The sequence below is a fragment of the Lutra lutra genome, chromosome 10 (genome assembly GCF_902655055.1).
Source record: "Lutra lutra chromosome 10, mLutLut1.2, whole genome shotgun sequence".
Taxonomy (NCBI): Eukaryota; Metazoa; Chordata; class Mammalia; order Carnivora; family Mustelidae; genus Lutra; species Lutra lutra.
This window is the reverse complement of record NC_062287.1, coordinates 59133537-59152308: the sequence shown is the minus strand read 5'-3', so window position 1 is coordinate 59152308 and position 18772 is coordinate 59133537. Positions and strand designations below refer to the sequence as shown.

The 18772-nt window shown below is 38.8% G+C and overlaps 1 protein-coding gene across 1 annotated transcript; it reads left to right on the top strand.

The window, feature by feature from the left end:
- The first annotated feature begins 16386 nt into the window (after window positions 1-16386).
- On the top strand, window positions 16387-17340 carry LOC125079370 (olfactory receptor 52R1-like). The gene has a single exon (XM_047692928.1). The coding sequence runs from the start codon at window positions 16393-16395 to the stop codon at window positions 17338-17340; it is 948 nt and encodes a 315-aa protein (XP_047548884.1). The 5' UTR covers window positions 16387-16392.
- The last annotated feature ends 1432 nt before the right edge of the window (window positions 17341-18772 follow it).

Below are 18772 nucleotides of genomic sequence, written 5' to 3'. Positions count from 1 at the left end.
TCTCTCCTCACATATTGGCACTAGTCTCTACTTGTCTCCCACCACTCAACAATTTCTCTCTCTGACTTCCCATCCTGCACCCAAAGAACCTTAACTTTGGAATCCTTCAGGCATCTGCCCTTTGCCCATTCTTGAGTCATTTAAATACTTATCTTGCCCATTTCCACAGTTTCATCTTTCACTTATCTAATCAAAAAATTCAAATAGATATCTGAAGGCAGCTGTGGTTTCCAGGTTCTTAAAGATTAGAACTTCCAACCATAAGTGACTCTCAATCTCACAAAACAAACTGAGGGTTGATGGGGGGAGGGGGGTTGGACGGGGGTGGGATTATGGACACTGGGGAGGGTATGTGCTATGGTGAGTGCTGTGAAGTGTGTAAACCTGGTGATTCACAGACCTGTACCCCTGGGGATAAAAATATATTATATGTTTATAAAAAATAAAATTAAAAAAATTGAATTAACAAACAAAACAAAACAAAACAAAAACAACAAAAACGTTGCCATACGTGTTTCTCATGAGTAAATCAAATTCAGTATTTCAAAACCAAATTGATCATTTGCCCCTATAACTGTTCTTACTCCTACATATTCTGAATAAAGCTTATAATTTTCATAAAAATTAACCAATTTTTTAAATCAGAACTCTGAGACTTGTCCTATACATTTACATCTTTCCCAATTCCTAACAGGGAATTCTGGTCCTCCAGCAAGGACCATTTGGCAATACCTGCAGACAGTTTTGGTTGTCACCACTGGGGAGCCAGTGCCACTGGCATCTAGTGGGTTGATGCCAGGGATGCTTACATCCTAAAATACTCAAGACGACAAAGAACTATCCAGCCCAGGATGTTAATAGGGCTGAGGTTCAAAAGCCCTATTCTCAAACACATAAACAGATGGAAAGCTAGTCATCTAATTACTTAGGATGACACATGCACACATTATAAATAACTTTTTAGCAGGTGGGATGTAACTGTGCTTTTAAAGAATATTGCACTTTGAAACAGTGGACTTTGTCTTAGGAATGAAAGAATTATTCAACTTAAGAAACTATTAATGGTATGGCTATACAAAAGATTAATGCAGGGAAAAACCTGATCAATAAATGAGGAAAATACCAGAAAATTCAATGGCAATTCAAGATAAAATTCTTAATATTTAGATAGGAAATGTGTTCCTGAATAAAAGACACCTTTGAGAAATTTGGAGCAAACATATTTACTGGTGACCTATTAAAAACATTTTTATGAAAATCAGTAAAAGATAAACATTTCTACTACCACAACTACTATTCGACATTCTACAGAAAAGTCTTAGTAAATGAAGTGAGACAAGTAGAGCGTTACTTTTGAAAAGAAATTTTTTAAAGACTACATTTGTTTTAATTGATTATTTACCTTAAAAATCTACAAGAACAGACTGCAAACTCTTAAAATAGGTTTCACCAAAGTGACTACATAGATTAATATCAGAAATTAATAGATTTATAATAAATTATATATTATTTACAATTTATTTATAATTATAATTATATAATGATATAATTATAGATTTATAATAAATTAATCATAGATTAATATCAGAAATTAATAAATTGTTCATAAGAATAACTACTAAGGAAATTTTATAAAAATAAGGATTTGTTGGGGCACCTGGGTAGCTCAGTGGTTTAAAAATAAGGATTTATTTACAATAGCCATAAAACTATAAACCATATTGGTATAACACAATGTCTGTGTCTGTCAGGGACAGAAGAGGTCTCTAAAAATTTATTGAAGAACATACAGAAAGTCCTTTGTTTCTTTCTTGAAGGTAGGAATGTTCAGTAGTGAAAAGATGAGAATTCTCCCATGAATATTCTCATAAATTAAACCATTCTCAATCAATAACACACAAGAGTTTTTAATGCATAGTGACAAATGCATCCTAAAATGTATTAGGTACAATAAATATGCAAATAAATTCAGTATAATATTGAAAATGACAAAGAGAGGTGACTAGTTCTTTGATACGTTAAAATTTATTATAAAGTTATTATAATAACAAAACATAATATGGTCAAAGGTTTAAAAATATATATCCCCAGAAAAAAATAGCATTTCAAAAAAAAAAATGTGTGAATGAGAATAAAAAATATGATGACAAGGGCCTCCTACATCACTAGAAAAAAGAACTGATCTGTGATACATGATGTTTGGTCAATTGGCTAACGAATTATAAAAATATTAAAATATCCCTATTTTACACAGATCTCTGCATTTGGATTAAGAACTTCAAGGTAAAACAAAAGACGTACAGGGGCACCTGGGTATCTCAGTGGGTTAGGACCTCTGACTTCGGCTCGGGTCATGATCCCAGGGTCCTGGGATTGAGCCCCACATTTGGCTCTCTGCTCAGCAGGGAGCCTCCTTCCTTCTCTCTCTCTCTCTCTCTGCCTGCCTGTCTGCCTACTTGTGATCTCTGTCAAATAAATAAATAAAATCTTTGGGAAAAAAAAGGCCTTACAATAATGTGAGAATAAATAAGAGAAAAAAAATTAAAGCCATTAAGTAAAATATTGACAAGGAACACTGCATCAGATTTTAATGCCATTGATTGCAAAAGATGCCTGTGAACAAAATGAAAAGTACGGCATATCATACATGCATTAGAAAGCCAAAACCAAAGAATGCTGCTGCTTGCTCATCAAACTAGATTGTGTGTCTGGTGTTTCTCTGATGACGGTCTGTGGTTTGATCAATGGTGAGGGAGTTGGGAATAGCAAGCATAACATTAAGTAGATTTCTGTGTCCAGAGGTTTTGGTCATGAAGGACATCGTGGACATGAGGATGTGTCATTCTGGCCCAGTAGCATAAAGGTGAAACTAGGTGTCCTGACTCCAGCATTGATGGGGGGTAAGACCTTGGTGACCCATTCTCATTTAAGAGCCCTCATCTGTAAACCTTGAACTTTATTTAAAGTTAAACCCTGATCTGCCTATTTCCCATCTGTCCGTGATGATTGGTCAAATTGTATCTGAAGTACTTCTTTCTCAATATAAATGGCTTCTGTGAAGACAGCCATTAGAAACCTCAGACTACCAGGGTCCTATAAAAAGGAGGAGCTGATGCTAAGTGAAATAACTCAAAAAGCTTATTTTCTAGAAAACTGGGATATAGAAATCAGTCAAATGCAAAAGCTGATTGAAACAATAAAATTTATAATAAATGTCAAATTGGGGACACACAGAATCACAATTCACTCCATTTCCTTGACCTAACTGAGTGTTTTTCTCCAGGGAGTAACTATTTGTTTGCAAATTTGTTGCTGATATCTCACTTAATTTCCTCAACATTCAGCTTGCAGCTGCCACTCCGCACTGCTCTTCCCATTTTCTGTACTCTTGTACCTCTGATTTGCAGTCCTGTTCTTCTCAGTACCTGCCCAGCCCATGCCTCCCACTGCTCCGTTCCCTCCTGGCCCTCCAGATTAGCTCTCAACAGCCCCTCCCTTTCCCTGGGCTGCTCTTTCTGCTCCTGGCCTCTTACCTGGCTCCCAGCAGAGGGAGAGTTGCCCTTCTCCCTCACTGCCCAGCCATGTATGCATGTGGATTGCTCATGGACCTGGGCTTCTATAAGGAGCTCAGCATGTAAGCCAGCCCTGCTGCCAGGAGATCCCTGGGGCTTTGAGGTACTATAATCAGATAAGCAGCATGATTCTAGCTGTGCGGACTAGGCTGTCCTAGGAGGCTCATCACACTAGACTGAAGCAGGTCTAAATAATATCTTTACCGTCTCTTGTAATTATTTTTTAAAATTATTTGTCATGTTTAATTACTTAAGTTAACTTTTAATTATCTAAATATTTATAATATTTTCAATAAACATAGACATTCTTTTTTTCTCCATTACCTGTATTTTCTTTTTTGTTACTACATTCAATTAGCCAACATACAGTACATCATTAGTTTTTGATGTAGTGTTCAACAATTCATAACACCAAGTGCTCATCACAACATGTGTCCTCCTTAACACCCATCAGCCAGTTACCCCACCCCTCACCCCCCTCCCTTCTGTTACCTCAGTTCCTTTCCCAGAGTCCACAGTCTCTCACAGTTTGTCTCCCTCTCTGATTTCTTCCCGTGCAGTTTTCCCTCCCTTCCGCTATGGTTCTCTGCATTATTCCTTATGTTCCACATATGAGTGAAACCATCTGATACTTGTCTTTCTCTGCTTGACTTATTTCACTTAGCGGAAGCATTACCTTTAGATCCTACTTACTGCCATGTAGGCTTAGGGCAAGAAATACACTCTCACACTTCCTCCTTCTATCCCTTCTCCATTCCCGAATTCAGTCACTTACAGCATAATCCTTGGCTGAATAAACTATATAAATTTACATTTATACATTTATACAGTCTTATAGCTGTGAATAAATATTACTTATTCACATTTCAGTTGTTTGAACCTTAAAACAAATAAATTCTGGTTGAAAAGATTAAATACACATTATTCAACACAGAAACTAGACTACACGGTGTGACTAAAAAAGAATGGCGTAGCATCTTATGTCACCAGCACATAGTCATTAGCATAAAATCAATTCTTTCCTTTTCCACTGATTCAGTTGCCCATAATTATGTCAAAGTTCCATTGACTTCACACCGTACCACGGTTTTCTAGGACAACGTTCTGTTTCTCTGAAATTCAAATCATCTTCCATTTTGCAAGGCTTTAATACATTCTGCACTTTTTAAAGGCATATCAGATTGCTTCTTTCCTGGGATTAAGTTACACGGCACCCCTGAATGATTTTCACTTGCTTGGCAATTGGATATTTACTTTATTTTGCTAAAGTACACACTCTGGTTTTACTAAGAAAAAGGAAGGAAAAAAAGAAAAGAAAAGAATGCAGGGGCACTTGGGTGGCTCAGTCAGTTAAGCCTCTGCATTTTGCTCAGGTCATGATCCCAGGACCCTGGGATCCAGTTCTGCATTAGGCTCCCTGCTCAGTGGGGAGTCTGCTTTTCTCTCACCCTCTGAAGCTGATGCTCTGGCTCTTTCTGTCTCAAATAAATTAAATCTCTAAAGAAAAAAAAAAGGAAGAGGAAAATGATAAATTTTCTTTGCTCCTGACTGTCTAAAAAAATTACTTTTTGTTTTCACATTTTATTAATGGATTGGCTATATATAGAATTGTTAGGCTGTAATAATTTTCTCTGAACATTTTTAAGGTTTATTTTAATACAGTGAATAAAACCAGAGATAAGATTTTGGTTCAATATGCCTACACCTACACTCTAAAAACTTAACTCCACAGCGCCTTGGTTTCTCTACCTGTAAAATGTTGATACCTATTTCATTGGGTTGTTGCATAGAATCAGTAATTCAGTAGTTTTAAAACCATTAGAATAGAACTTAGCATATAGAAACCATGAAACCAATCTCACCTATTCACAGATAGGCCTCTGTAAACCAAAACTGAACTTTCTTGCCTTTTTTGTAGGTATTTTCCCTGCTCTAACGCATTAGGCTCTACATTTTTTTCTTGGTACCTTCAAATTCCACAATATTGTTTCTATATATACCTAGTTTCTTGTTCTTCTTTCTTCTTCCTTCTTTTCTCAGTAGTATTCAGTTGGATAGATGTAGCAAATTTGTTTCACATCCAATTGGCAGAATTAAGTTGTTTTCACATATTAGCTATTATATAGACAGCTACTACAAACATTCCTTGACATTTTTGGTGCATAAATAAAAAACAATTGTGGTATGAAATAGAAATGCGGTTGCTTGGTTAAAAAGATGTTCACCTTTATTAGAAATTGCCAAAGGGTCCTGAAATGGCTATATTCAGTGTCTAATGACCCATAATTTTGCCAGTACTTTTTTTTTAAAGGATTTTATGAAGTGATTACCTTTTTTTTTTTGGATGTTGAATTTGAGAAGTTCTTTATAGATCTTGGGTATCAGCCCTTTTCCTGCAGTTCATTTGCAAATATCTTCTCCCATTCTGTGGGCTGCCTCTTTATTTTGTTGATGGTTTCCTTTGCTGTGCAGAACCATTTTATCTTGATGAAGTCCCAAAAGTTCACATTTCCTTTTGTTTCCTTTGCCCTTGGAGACAGGTCTTGAAAGAAGTTGCTGTGGCCGATGTCGAAGAGGTTACTGCATATGTTCTCCCCTAGGATTTTGATGGATTCCTGTCTCACATTGAGGTTTTTCATCCATTTTGAGTTTATCTTTGTGTATGGTGTAAGAGAATGGATGAGTTTCATTCTTCTATTCATAGCTGTCCAATTTTCCCAGCATCATTTATTGAAGAGACTGTCTTTTCTCCACTGGATATTTTTTTCCTGCTTTGTCAAAGATTATTTGACCATAGAGTGGAGGGTCCATATCTGGGCTCTCTACTCTGTTCCACTGGTCTATCTGTCCTTTTTTATGCCAGTACCATACTGTCTTGGTGATCACAGCTTTGTAATAAAGCTTGAAACCAGGCAACATGATACTCCCAGGTTTGTTTTCTTTTTTCAACATTTCCTTAGCAATTTGGGGTCTTTTCTGGTGAACAAACACTTCTCCAATGAAGACATTCAAATGGCTAGCAGACACATGAAAAAATGTTCATCATCATTAGCCATCAGGGAAATTCAAATCAAAACCACATCGAGATGCCATCTTAAACCACGTTAGAATGGCGAAGATTAACAAGGCAAGAAATAACAAATGTTGGAGAGGATGTGGAGAAAGGGGAACCCTCTCTCACTGCTGGTCGGAATGCAAGTTGGTGTAGCCACTTTGTAAAAGAGTATGGAGATTCCTCAAATAATTAAAAACAGAGCTACCGTATGCCCTAGCAATTGCACTATTGGTTATTTACCCCAAAAATACAGATGTAACAAAAAGAAGGCCCATATGCATCCCAGTGTTCATAGCAGCACTATCCACAATAGCCAAACTGTGGAAAGAGCTGAGATGCCCTTCAACAGATGAAAGGATAAAGAAACTGTGGTTCATATATACAATGGATATTACTCAGCCATCAGAAAGGATGAATACCCAAATTTTGCATCAGCATGGATGGGACTGAAGGAGAGACTATGTTGAGTGAAATAAGTAGTGAAAGTGAATTATCATATGGTTTCACTTACTTGTTGAGCATAAGAAATAATGTGGAGGACAGTAGGAGAAGGAAAGGAAAAGTGAATTTGGGGAAATTGGAGGGGGAGACAAAACATGAGAGACTGTATTCTGAGAAACACACTGAGAGTTTTTGAAGGGAGAGAGGTGGGATAGGTAAGCCTGGTGGTGGGTATTAAGGAGGGCACATATTGGATGGAGCACTGGATGTGGTGCATAAACAATGAATCTTGGAATACTGCATCAAAAGCTAATGATGTATTTTATGGTGACTAACATAACACAATTAAAAAAAAAGATTTTTTTGTTTACTTGAGAAAGAGAGAGAGTGAGAGAGAAAAAGAAGCAGAGAGAACAAGAATGGGAACAGAGAAACAGATTTCTGCTAAGGAGGGAAGCCAACACAGGGCTCTATCCCAGGACCCTGAGATCATGACCTGAGGTAAAGGCAGACGTCTAACCATCTGAGCCACCCAGGTGCCCTAATTTCAACACCACTTACTGTTATTAAAGTATTTGATTTTAGTTATATTAAGAAGTTGGTATTGGTATCTCATTCTGATTTCGATTTTTTATTTCCTCATGAAATAAATGTAGAGCACATTTTCATGTTTGTATTACCATTCATCTACTGCCCTTTGTGAAGTGCTTGTGAAGTGCTTGTTTAAATCATTTGCATAAAATTTTAATAAGTTATTTGTCTTTCCATTAATTGATTGTGGGACTTAATTTTTCAGTTATATGCATCATGAATACTTTCTCCACCTGTGACTTGCCTTTTCAAATTTATAATGCTATCTTTTTTTGGGCGCCCAGGTGGCTCAGTGGGTTAAGCCTCTGCCTTCGACTCTGGTCATGATCTCAGGGTCCTGGGATCGAGCTCTGCATCGGGCTCTCTGCTCATCAGGGAGCCTGCTTCCCCTTGTCTCTCTGCCTGCCTCTCTGCCTACTTGTGATTTTTCTGTGTGTGTGTCAAATAAATAAATAAAATCTTTTTAAAAAATAATTTATAATGCTATCTTTTCAAAATGATTTTTTTTTACTCTGATGAAGTTCATCATTGATTTTCTTCTTTTATACCTACGATTTTTGTAGACTAAGAAATCTTTACTTTCCTCAAGTTCATGACAATATTATTCTATTTCTTCTCTTAAAATCTTTATACTTTCAACTCTCAAATTTAGGCTGATATTACAATTCAAATAATGATTTTTCACATTGAACTAAGAGTTCAGATTCATTCTGTTTTATACAGTTAATTAGTTTAGCACCATGACATTCTTCATGTACCTGAACTGCATTGAACTCCATTGAAAATTAACTGTGCTCAGAGCTATTTCTGCTCTAACATTTTTTCAATAATGTATTGATCTATCCTTACATAAATACAAGACCACCTCTAAGATATGAAAGACACTGTAGAATCCCTGTCTAGATAAAAAAAAAAATTTTAAATTATACGTAGGGCACCTGGGTGACTTAGTCATTAAGCACCTGCCTTTGACTCAGGTCATGATCCCAGGGTCCTGGGATCAAGGCCCACATTGAGCTCCCTGTTTGGTGGGAAGCCTGCTTCTCCCTCTCCCATGCCCCCTGCTTGTGCACACCCCCCGTGTCTCTGGCATATAAATATAATCTTAAAAAATAAAAAATAAAATTATATTTAAAAATCCATGGCTCATATGGAATACAATTATTTACAGATGAAGACTTAAGATAATGGATAAGAAATATATTTATTGTTGTATTAGCTTGCTAAGGCTGCCATAACAAAGTACCACAAACTGAAAAGCTTAAACAACAGAAATATACTGTATCATAGTTCTGGAGCTTAGAAGGCTGGGATTAAAGTATCATCAGCCAGGTTGGTTTCTTCTCTTGGCTATGAAGGTGAATCTACTCAGTGCCTCTCTCCTGCCTTCTGCTGGTTTACTGGAAACTGTGACTTGTAGGCACATCATCTAGAGCTCTGCCTTCATGTCCTCATGGCATTCCATCTCGCTTATGTCCCCATGTCCAAATTTACCCTTTTTATATGGACACCAGTCATATTGGAGTAAGACCCACTCTACTCCACCATGACTACATCTTAATTAACTACATCTTTAATGACCCTATTTACAAATAAGGTTATACTCTGAGGTACTGGGGATTACAACTTCAACATATGAATTTGGAGGGGAGGGAGCAATTCAACTCTTAACAATTGTCCAGTCAGTGCACATATGTTGTCTTGCTTTTTGCAGTATCTAGGACCTTCACTACAACGTTGACATCAGCAAGGTTCTCCCTGAAGTTTGAGGAAGGACAGCATAGGCCTAATTATTTCCCCTTTACACAGATTTGATTTTCTTATTTGAATGTGGTAATGAACCCTGCATGGTGGAGGGACTGGCAGTGAGAGCACCTTGTTCAGGTGAGTAAGAAATGAGGCAGGAAAAAGCCATCTGGTGTTACACCTTCTAAAGTTAAAATAGAAGGAGGTTTCCTCTTCAGCGTCATGGTGGGAGGTTGTGCTTTCTGAAGAGATGCAGAAAGTAATAAAAGATTTTCACTATAATTAGGGGACAGAGTCTGAACAGTATACTTAGTCAGGGAGGTCCATTATTATAGTTTCCTAACACCATGTCTCAGCACAATGAAAGTGAGAGAAATGTGAAAATAGTTGAAGCTGTTTTGAAAGCTCAGGTAAAGTCAGTCACCATGAACTTTCAATGGCTCCAATCTGATCATTTGTGTTACTCCTCTAAAGGTTGGTCAGTGGTAAGGGGGTAGCAGGAGACAATTACACTGGGAGTAGTAGTTGTGATGGATAGATTGTTGTTGAGGTCATTCATATGGGTATGGTTAAAATGATGAACTATGAGGACTAGGTTTCACAGAAAATTACTGTTAAAGAAAAGAGGACTGAAAGGACTGGGAAAAAATATATATATATGGTTTGAAGGAATTGATAATGTAGAAAACATGGAATAAGTTAAAAAAAAACACTAGACAGATACGGTGGTATAGTTAGAGTGAGATTCTCAGGAATTCAGGGACTGAGTAGCTCTGAGTTTTGGCAAGGTTCAGGCCATGTCCATGTGTGATTGACTGAATGTCTACAATGGAGTTAAAGGTTAATACACCTGAGTAGATAGGAGCTATGAGGTATGAATATGGATGAGCGATCGACATAGTTACACTGAAGTGTCCCACGATTCTCAATAATGTCTTCTTCCATCAAAACTAATTTTTCAAACATTTTCTCTGTCTCTCCCCTCACAACATTACAAAACACAAATCAAATGGTGTAGCTAGAAGACTATAGCAACCTACCTCACCTAGCCTCACAATACAGCTCACAAATCTTTGAATGTTCTACTGGAGCCTGGAGTTTAGAGAAGGGCTGTGAACCAGATGTCCAAGTCCTTAATTCATCCTACAGAGAGACCAGCTTTTCAAAGACACAAACCATAAGAAGAACTTTAGGAAATTTAGGAGGGTAAATTAGGAAAGGACTGATCTGCCTCCTGCACACTCATTTCAGTAAGCTATGCCCACTTAAACTTGAAAAACTGGGGTTGGCCTAACAAGTAATGTCCACAAGAGATTCGATGTCATGCCACTATGGCACTGGGGACTGTAGAAGATGCAAGTGACCAAGAAACTCAGGTCCTAACCCAAGATGTCACATTTCATTTGAGGAGAAAAGTTCTTTCAGTGAAGAAGGAAGAGAAGGAGCGAGAAGTGGAGGGAGAGCAAGAGGAAGGAAAAAGAGGAGGGGAGGAGGAGAAGGTGGAGGAGAAGGAAGCAGAAGAGGTGGAGGAGGAGGAGGAGGAGGAAGAGGAGTAGCAGGAGGAGGAGGAGGAGGAAGAGAAGGAGGAGAAGGAAAACAAGGGGAGGAGGAAGAGGAAGAAGAAGGAGAAGAGAGAGAAGAAGAAGATGATGATGACTATGATGACTAGAAGGAAGAGGAGGTAGAGAAGGGAAGGAGGAGGAAGAAGAGGAAGGCAAGGGGAAAGTAGGAAAGAAAGACGGGATGGGGACAAGATGGGAAGGGGGAGAAGGAGGAAAAAGAGGAAGAAGAGGGAGAGGAGGTGAGCCTGGCACGTTTTTTCTACTTTATTAATACCAAATGTTTAACTTATGAAAGCTGAAAGAAGAAGAGAAAGAAAAAAGAATTGAAGAGACAAATCCAAAATTACAGTATTAACCTGATCCCCAAAATAAAACTTTGTGTCTATAAACCTGGACTCCCTAATGAAAACAGTTCTAGCCCAGATTTTTGTTATGGTGGTATCTTAAAATAAATTCTGACCTTTGTGAACATGATAATGGCAATTCACTATAAACAAATTACTGTAAACTTAATAGTCATGGTAAACTTTTGTGTGATTTGTTCCCCTATAAATATATGTTTGTTGTGGATTCTGTGAGGCATACCTTCTAGGGTCTGAACTCTACAAATGAATCCTTACTTTCTGTTTTTAAATACTTCATTTTCTCAAATCTTTATTTGACATGTCATGCATCCAGGAAGCCTGAGGGGCAGCGGGGAGAGAATACCAGCAAGGACCTACATGGGGAGTGAGAGGAAGTTCTGCATAAGCTTAACTGTTCAGACTGAGTGAGGAGGGCCTTCCAGCTTCAACAAATTTCTTTTTTCATTTTCTTTTTCTTTTTTTGAGTGTAAAAAAAATTTAATGATTATATTGCAGTATTTTGTTTATTTTTTAATGTGTTGTAATATTTTTTATGTTATGTTACTCACCATACAGTACATCATTAGCTTTTGATGAGTGTGTTCCATGATTCACAGCTTCAACCAAATTTCAAAAAGAACTGTGGCAAGACCTCAATCCAGAAGTCCTCCTGCCTCTCCTGATGAGGACTGGGAGGGCCTCAGAACCAGAGCTACCTAGGTACATACAAAAGCACCAACAGATTGTCAATACCTCCTCAAACCAACACATTTTGCCTATACATACCCATCTATATATACACTGATGTATCATTTCAAGCTATCAGCTTTGGAGCACAACATATGCCTTCACAAAGCACGTGTATGCAGTGCCCTTGTACTTACAGAGCCAAGTTATTCCAATAAATATAGATACTTAATGAAAATGGTTACTCACACCTCACAAACATGCAAGGCTATACACACATACCATTCACATTCAAATCCAGTCCTTGCACACATATGTCTATTAACACATCTCTCAAATACACACATCAGCAAACAAATCCACACACTCTTTACGTTGTATAAAATATCTCTTCAATTGTAAGTACTCTTGACTAACAAAGAAAACGTGCATACAGATAAGCTCACAATTGGGTATTCTTAACAACACACACTCTTACCCATGCACTCAATTCTCCAGACTTTGCATTTGTGTATACAGAGGAGAGAGGCAAATTAGGGGTTAAGGTTTCCAGCTTTAGTCTCTAGTCTCAGAGGAAACCAGAGGCTGAGGCAGGGGGCCTTAAAGGAGAGGGTGAATCAATGCTTTGGGAAGGGAAAGGCCAAGCTTAAGCAGGTCTTTAAATAGGTCCTAACCCACAGGCTCTGCTAAAAGCAGAATCACAGGAGGCAGTTAGAGCTGCTCATGGTCAGAGATGAAGCAGAGCTCAAGGTGAGTGGTTTCCCTGTGCCCTAACCATCTCTGCCTCTCCAAGAGAACAGTAGGACTCACAGAAGCTCCAAGAACCTGGGAGACAAGGCAATACACTGTACAGAATGACCTGACTTACTGAGGTCTCCAGATTCAGAGATCCCTGATGGCTGGATTTCCTTCTCAGGTGGAAAGAAGATTTACTACTCACTGTGTCCTCCAAGAAATTTTAGAAAAGTAGGAAGGCTGCCTCCACACACAATCCCTCCATGAAGGACACTGGATCTGAACCCTCCCCTGCTCCAACATTATTGCTCTATGCCTTGGTTTTAGATACCCCAAAATGAGAAAACTGTCAAAACATCCCTGAAACAATTCCTTAGCAAGACCTCAGCCCATTTTAATCTTTACCACTTCACACCTCAGCAACATGATTAAACTGAAAGACTTAACTATCTCCATATAATGACTGGAGTAACTGAAGGCTATCAGAGCCAGTGGTACCAGCACTGAATTCAAAACCACAATTATAGATGAAAGTTGAGCTTCATCATTGTGAGAGCTACCTACGTACATATAAAAGCACTAATAGATTGTCAGTACCTCCACAAACCCACACATTTTGCCTATACATACCCATCTATGTACACACTGATGTATCATTTCAAACTATCAGCTATGGAGCTCAGCACATGCCTTCACAAAGCATGTGTATGCACATACTTTTTTAAAAAAGATTTTATTTATTCCTTTGTCAGAGAGAGAGAGACAGAGCACAAGTAGAAGGAGTGGCAGTCAGAGGGAAAAGCAGGCTTGCCACTGAGCAAGGATTCTGATGCTAGATTTGATCACAGAACCCTGGGAGATGCAGATGCTTAACCCACTGAGCCACCCAGGTGTCCTGAGAACATCAATCTTGTAATCATATTTCCTGAACCTAAATCTATGCCAAGTACTCACAAGTAGATTATACTTTGGAGAACAGAAAAATTGACTCTGACATCCAGTGTGTGATTACCCTATCTATAAAGTTGAGAAAGATGACTAATTTATTTTTCAGTACCTAATAGCCTCACAAGATTTCTAGTCCACAGAGGGCAGGGACATAAATAAAAGCAGGGAAAGGGGAAGGAATGTTGGGCAAGAAGGGAAATTCTATTTCTCTTTTATTCGTACTCTTGAGGGAATGCTCTTATCACTCATTCCACCCAGAAGGAAGTTGATAACTCATACCTCCCTCCAAAATATGATTGAAAATGTTACACACTTTACATAATGATCCAGGATTGGTTAACTCCCTGTCCCCTCCACCTGTCTTGTAAACTTCATTCTGCACAGGGTGAGTGCATAAGTCTAAGAGGAAAAGAGGCAAGGGAATTGCTGAGAGTGAGGACACCAGATTCCATGGGGTTGTAGGTATAGAGAAGAAAGAAAGAAAGAAAGAGCTCCTATCCCCTACTTCAGACTCGGACCCCGGTCACCACCTGAGAAGAGTCACCACTGCAAAAGGAATATGGCTAACAGGTGAGTTTCCCATTAAGGCTCATGGGAAGAAACTTTATGAGAGTTAAAAACAATACAGTGTAAATACTTCTGGTGTTATATTTACAAAAATAGCAATGTCTTCCACAATTAATCAAAGAGATAATTATGCACTTTGAGAAATTGTACGTTTAGCCGGCATCTTCACCAGTGCCCAATGCAAGAATGAGGATGATCTAAGGATGTTTTCCAGGTGCCCATGGGCCTCAGTGACCATATCCTCACAACTGGAGAGTGACATACAGGAGACAGAAGGGAGAGGGAAAGGAAGACTCTGGTTCAAAGACCACATATAAGTGGAAGAACAACCCAGGTAGGAGGGGATAACAAAAGAGCCTGGAACCCCAGAAAATGTATTTGTTTCCGTTTTCACCATACCCTGGATAGGAGTATTTGTTTTGCAAAACCTACACCTATTATCAAGAGAAAGGATAGTTAATTTTCCAATGCAAGAGCAAGATTTATAAAGTCTGAGCCCCATTTCTCTCATAATGTTGTAAAGCTAGGGAAAATCAGAAAGAGGTTAGGTCTTTGGGATCTCAAAGAAACCCTTTTTAGGAACCATTAGGTCTGGTGGAATGAAACATCTGTTAGTCCAAACAGCTGATTTGTTATGGGAGATCTGAAAAGATACTCTTCTTGTCTGTGTGTTTCTGTTATGGCAGAGATTCAAAGTCTCAGTCAACTGAGATGAAATAGTGGAAAAGTGCCTAGTAAGAACCAGGTAAGCATTTGTGTCATCAGTCCTGGGTAGGTGTTAGTCACCAGAGGGATCAACAAGATCTCCATGTAAAGCAAGTAGAGGCAGAGGAGGACATTCAGGTCTTTCACTGGCCAGCACAGCAGGCCATGGTATGAGAAAGATGTTTAACTCTCTTGTGCCATGGTGCCAAAAAAGTGTTTAAAAGTTCATCGGAGGATTTTAAGATATGGCTCATTCATTAAAAAGTCCATTGCCACTGTTATTCAATCCAGCAAATATTTATTAAACCCCTATTCTGTGCTAAGCACAGAGTTGCTAGGATGGTACACTATTCAGGGCTCACCTCATGATAATCTTTCATCAGGGGGCACCTAGGTGGCTCAGTGGGTTAAGCCTCTGCCTTCAGCTTGGGTCATGATCTCAGGGTCCTGGGATCGAGCCCTGCATCGGGCTCTCTGCTCAGCAGGGAGTCTGATTCCCCCTCCCCCTCTGCCTGCCTCTCTGACTACTTGTGATCTCTCTGTCTCTGTCAAATAAATAAATAAAATCTTAAAAAAAAAAAAAAGAAAAATCTATCATCAGGACAGGATTTAGAAAACCATAGCCTGCAGACAAAATCCAGCTCATCCTCTTTTTACAAATAAAATTGTATTGGGATGTTGTCAAACTCATACATTCCTGTAGTGACTGTGGCTGCTCTCAGGCTACAGGGGCTAAACAGACTAGTTTCAACAGACCATACAGCACATAAAACCTAAAATATGTATGATCTTCACCTTTACTGTAAGAAATGAGTTTGCTGATCCCTAATCTAAGAGGAAATACTATCTATGGATAGTAGAATTAATTACAGGTATAAAATCGTCAGTCACCTAACCAACAGCCCAGACTCTCTGGGTAACTCCCAGAGTCAAAGCTAACTCAACATCACGCATACCTTCCTATGAGCCTTTATCCCAAAGTGTTTTCCAAACCAGCTTTCTTCCTGAAAAGTCACCTAAGTGGCTTAAATAGAGGGCTGAACACAACCTATGGGAAAGGTTAAACAAATCAGTTAGTTCTGAAGAATAAAAGGGCAAAATTGATTATTACTGACATTATTGTCAGGATAGTTTTACCTTAGCAGATTCTACTTTCAAGGAAAATACTGATTCTTCAACAAAAATCACATTTGCAGCTAGTATGTTTTGATCCCATTTTGAATGACATATATATGAATGAGGAATAAAAAGGAGCATCAATTTATGTTGCAAAAAATTTTTATTAAAACAGTTGAAATTTGTCCAGTTTACTATTAAGCCATACTGCCCTATGATTCAGTTGAAACTTTCAAAATATTTAAAATATTAATAATTACTTCTTGATTCCTATCAACTAGAGAGTAGATTACCTTCACAATGGAGATTAAGTTAACCATCCTATGATGCTGGCCTCAGGGAACAGCTCTTTGCATCCTGTGTCCTTCATCCTACTCGGGATCCCAGGACTTGAGAATTACCAATTTTGGATTGCCTTTCCTCTCTGTGCCATGTATCTTGTGGCTGTAGTTGGCAATATCATTGTCCTTCATATAGTCCGAACTGACCACACTCTGCATGAGCCCATGTACCTGTTCCTAGCCATGCTGGCTGTCACTGACCTGACCCTGTCCTCTTCCACCCAACCTAAAATGCTGGCTATACTCTGGTTTCATGCTCATGAGATTGAATACCATGCCTGCCTCATCCAGGTGTTCTTCATCCATGCCTTTTCTTCCGTGGAGTCTGGGTTGCTCATGGCTATGGCATTGGACCGTTATGTGGCTATCTGCTTCCCCCTCCACCACTCTACTGTCCTGACCCCAGCTGTGGTGGGTAAACTGGGGGCAGCTGTGATGATGAGAGGGTTGCTGTGGGTGAGTCCCTTCTGCTTCATGGTGTCCAGGATGCCCTTCTGCACCAACCATGTCATTCCCCAGTCATACTGTGAGCACATGGCTGTGCTAAAGCTGGTGTGTGCAGATACCAGAGTCAATCGTGCATATGGGCTCTTTGTGGCCTTCTCTGTGATTTGCTTTGATATAAATGTCATTAGTATATCTTATGTGATGATTTTGAGAACCGTTCTGAAGTTGCCCTCTGATGAGGCCCGGCTCAAGGCTTTTGGCACATGTGCTTCCCACATCTGTGTCATCTTGGCTCTTTATATCCCAGCCCTCTTTACCTTCCTCACCCACCGCTTTGGACATCACGTGCCCCGAGTGGTACATGTCATGTTCGCTAATCTCTATCTCCTGGTACCTCCCATGCTCAACCCCATCATCTATGGGGTTAGAACCAAGCAGATCAGGAACAGGGTTATTCAAGGATGTTGTGGAAAAGATCCCTGAGCCAAGGGTCATGGCATCACAACCAACCCCATTGCCCCACTGATCTGGGATCATTGCATATTAGCACAAAGTAATCTCTGGGAGACAAATGGATAAACAAGATGTGGTACATCTATACAATAGAATATTCTTCATCTATCAGAAAGGATGAATACCTACCATTGACATTGATAGAAATGGAAGGGATTATGCTAAGTGAAATAAATCAAGCAGGGAAAGACAATTATCATATGGTTTCACTCATACGTGGAACACAAGGAATAGAATGGAGGACCACAGGGCAAAGGAGGGAAATCTGAATGGCAAGAAATCAAGGGAGACAAACCATGAAAGACTCTGGACTCCAGGAACCTAACTGAGGGATACAGAAGGGAGGTAGGTGGGAGAATGGGGTAACCAAGTGATGGGTATTAAGGAGGGCACATGCTGGGATGAACACTGGGCTTTCTAGGCAACTAATGAATCACTGAGCAACACAACAAAAACTTATGATGTACTATATGCTGGTTAACTGAACATAATAATAATAATAAGTCATCTCTGTGGACAAGAAGTTAGCAACCCTCCAGAACAAAAAGAACAATTTTCAAGATGCCCAGAACATGAGCTCTCTGAGAGATGTGACTGCTCGTAAATACTGACTTGACTAATCTTCTTCATCACAGGAAAACTGTAAAAAATATGTCCACCATTTAAATTAGTGAAGATTTTAACAGAATGCTATCTTCCACAGACCACTACAGTGAAAGTGATTTTTACCCTGCCAGGAAGTCTAAGTTCCTATGCTTTTTTAAAAAGCAGATTACAACTTCCCCCAAAACAGTTATAAAATACATGTATTTTTCCCATCTTGGAATCTCTTTTTATAAGTAGAATTTGAGGGGAAGAAAAACAGTACAAAGGCACACAGAGATTCATTATTTATAAAAACAAAAACAGGGAAACTTACACATATTGATGTATAAGATCCAGATGAAGAATGAGCAATTGTATATCATGTATCATGTAACTAATATATTTGCAAAGAGCATGTAAAGATGTGAAGAATGATCAAGATAAAATATTAAATAAAAAAGAAAGATGACATCTGTCCATAAGGCTGAAACCAATTCTAAAAAGAAATACATATACCTAGAAAAAGATTCGGAATACACTGAAACGCTAACAATAGCAACAGAGAGTAGTGCGATTTATGGTATTTTAGTTTTGTTTTTGCACTTTCACATATTTGTAAAAATTACCCTTGATTGAGCATGTCATTTTAATAGGAGAAAAAATAATTCAGACAAGAACAGAACTGTACAGAAAAGATTAATTCAGTGCCAAAGCCTAGGGGAATGGAGTAGGCAATCTGAGAAGATGAAGGACTCCAGAATACAGCAAGTTCTAGAAAAGCTTGAACATCTTCATGAAAATTGTTGCCAGAATCACT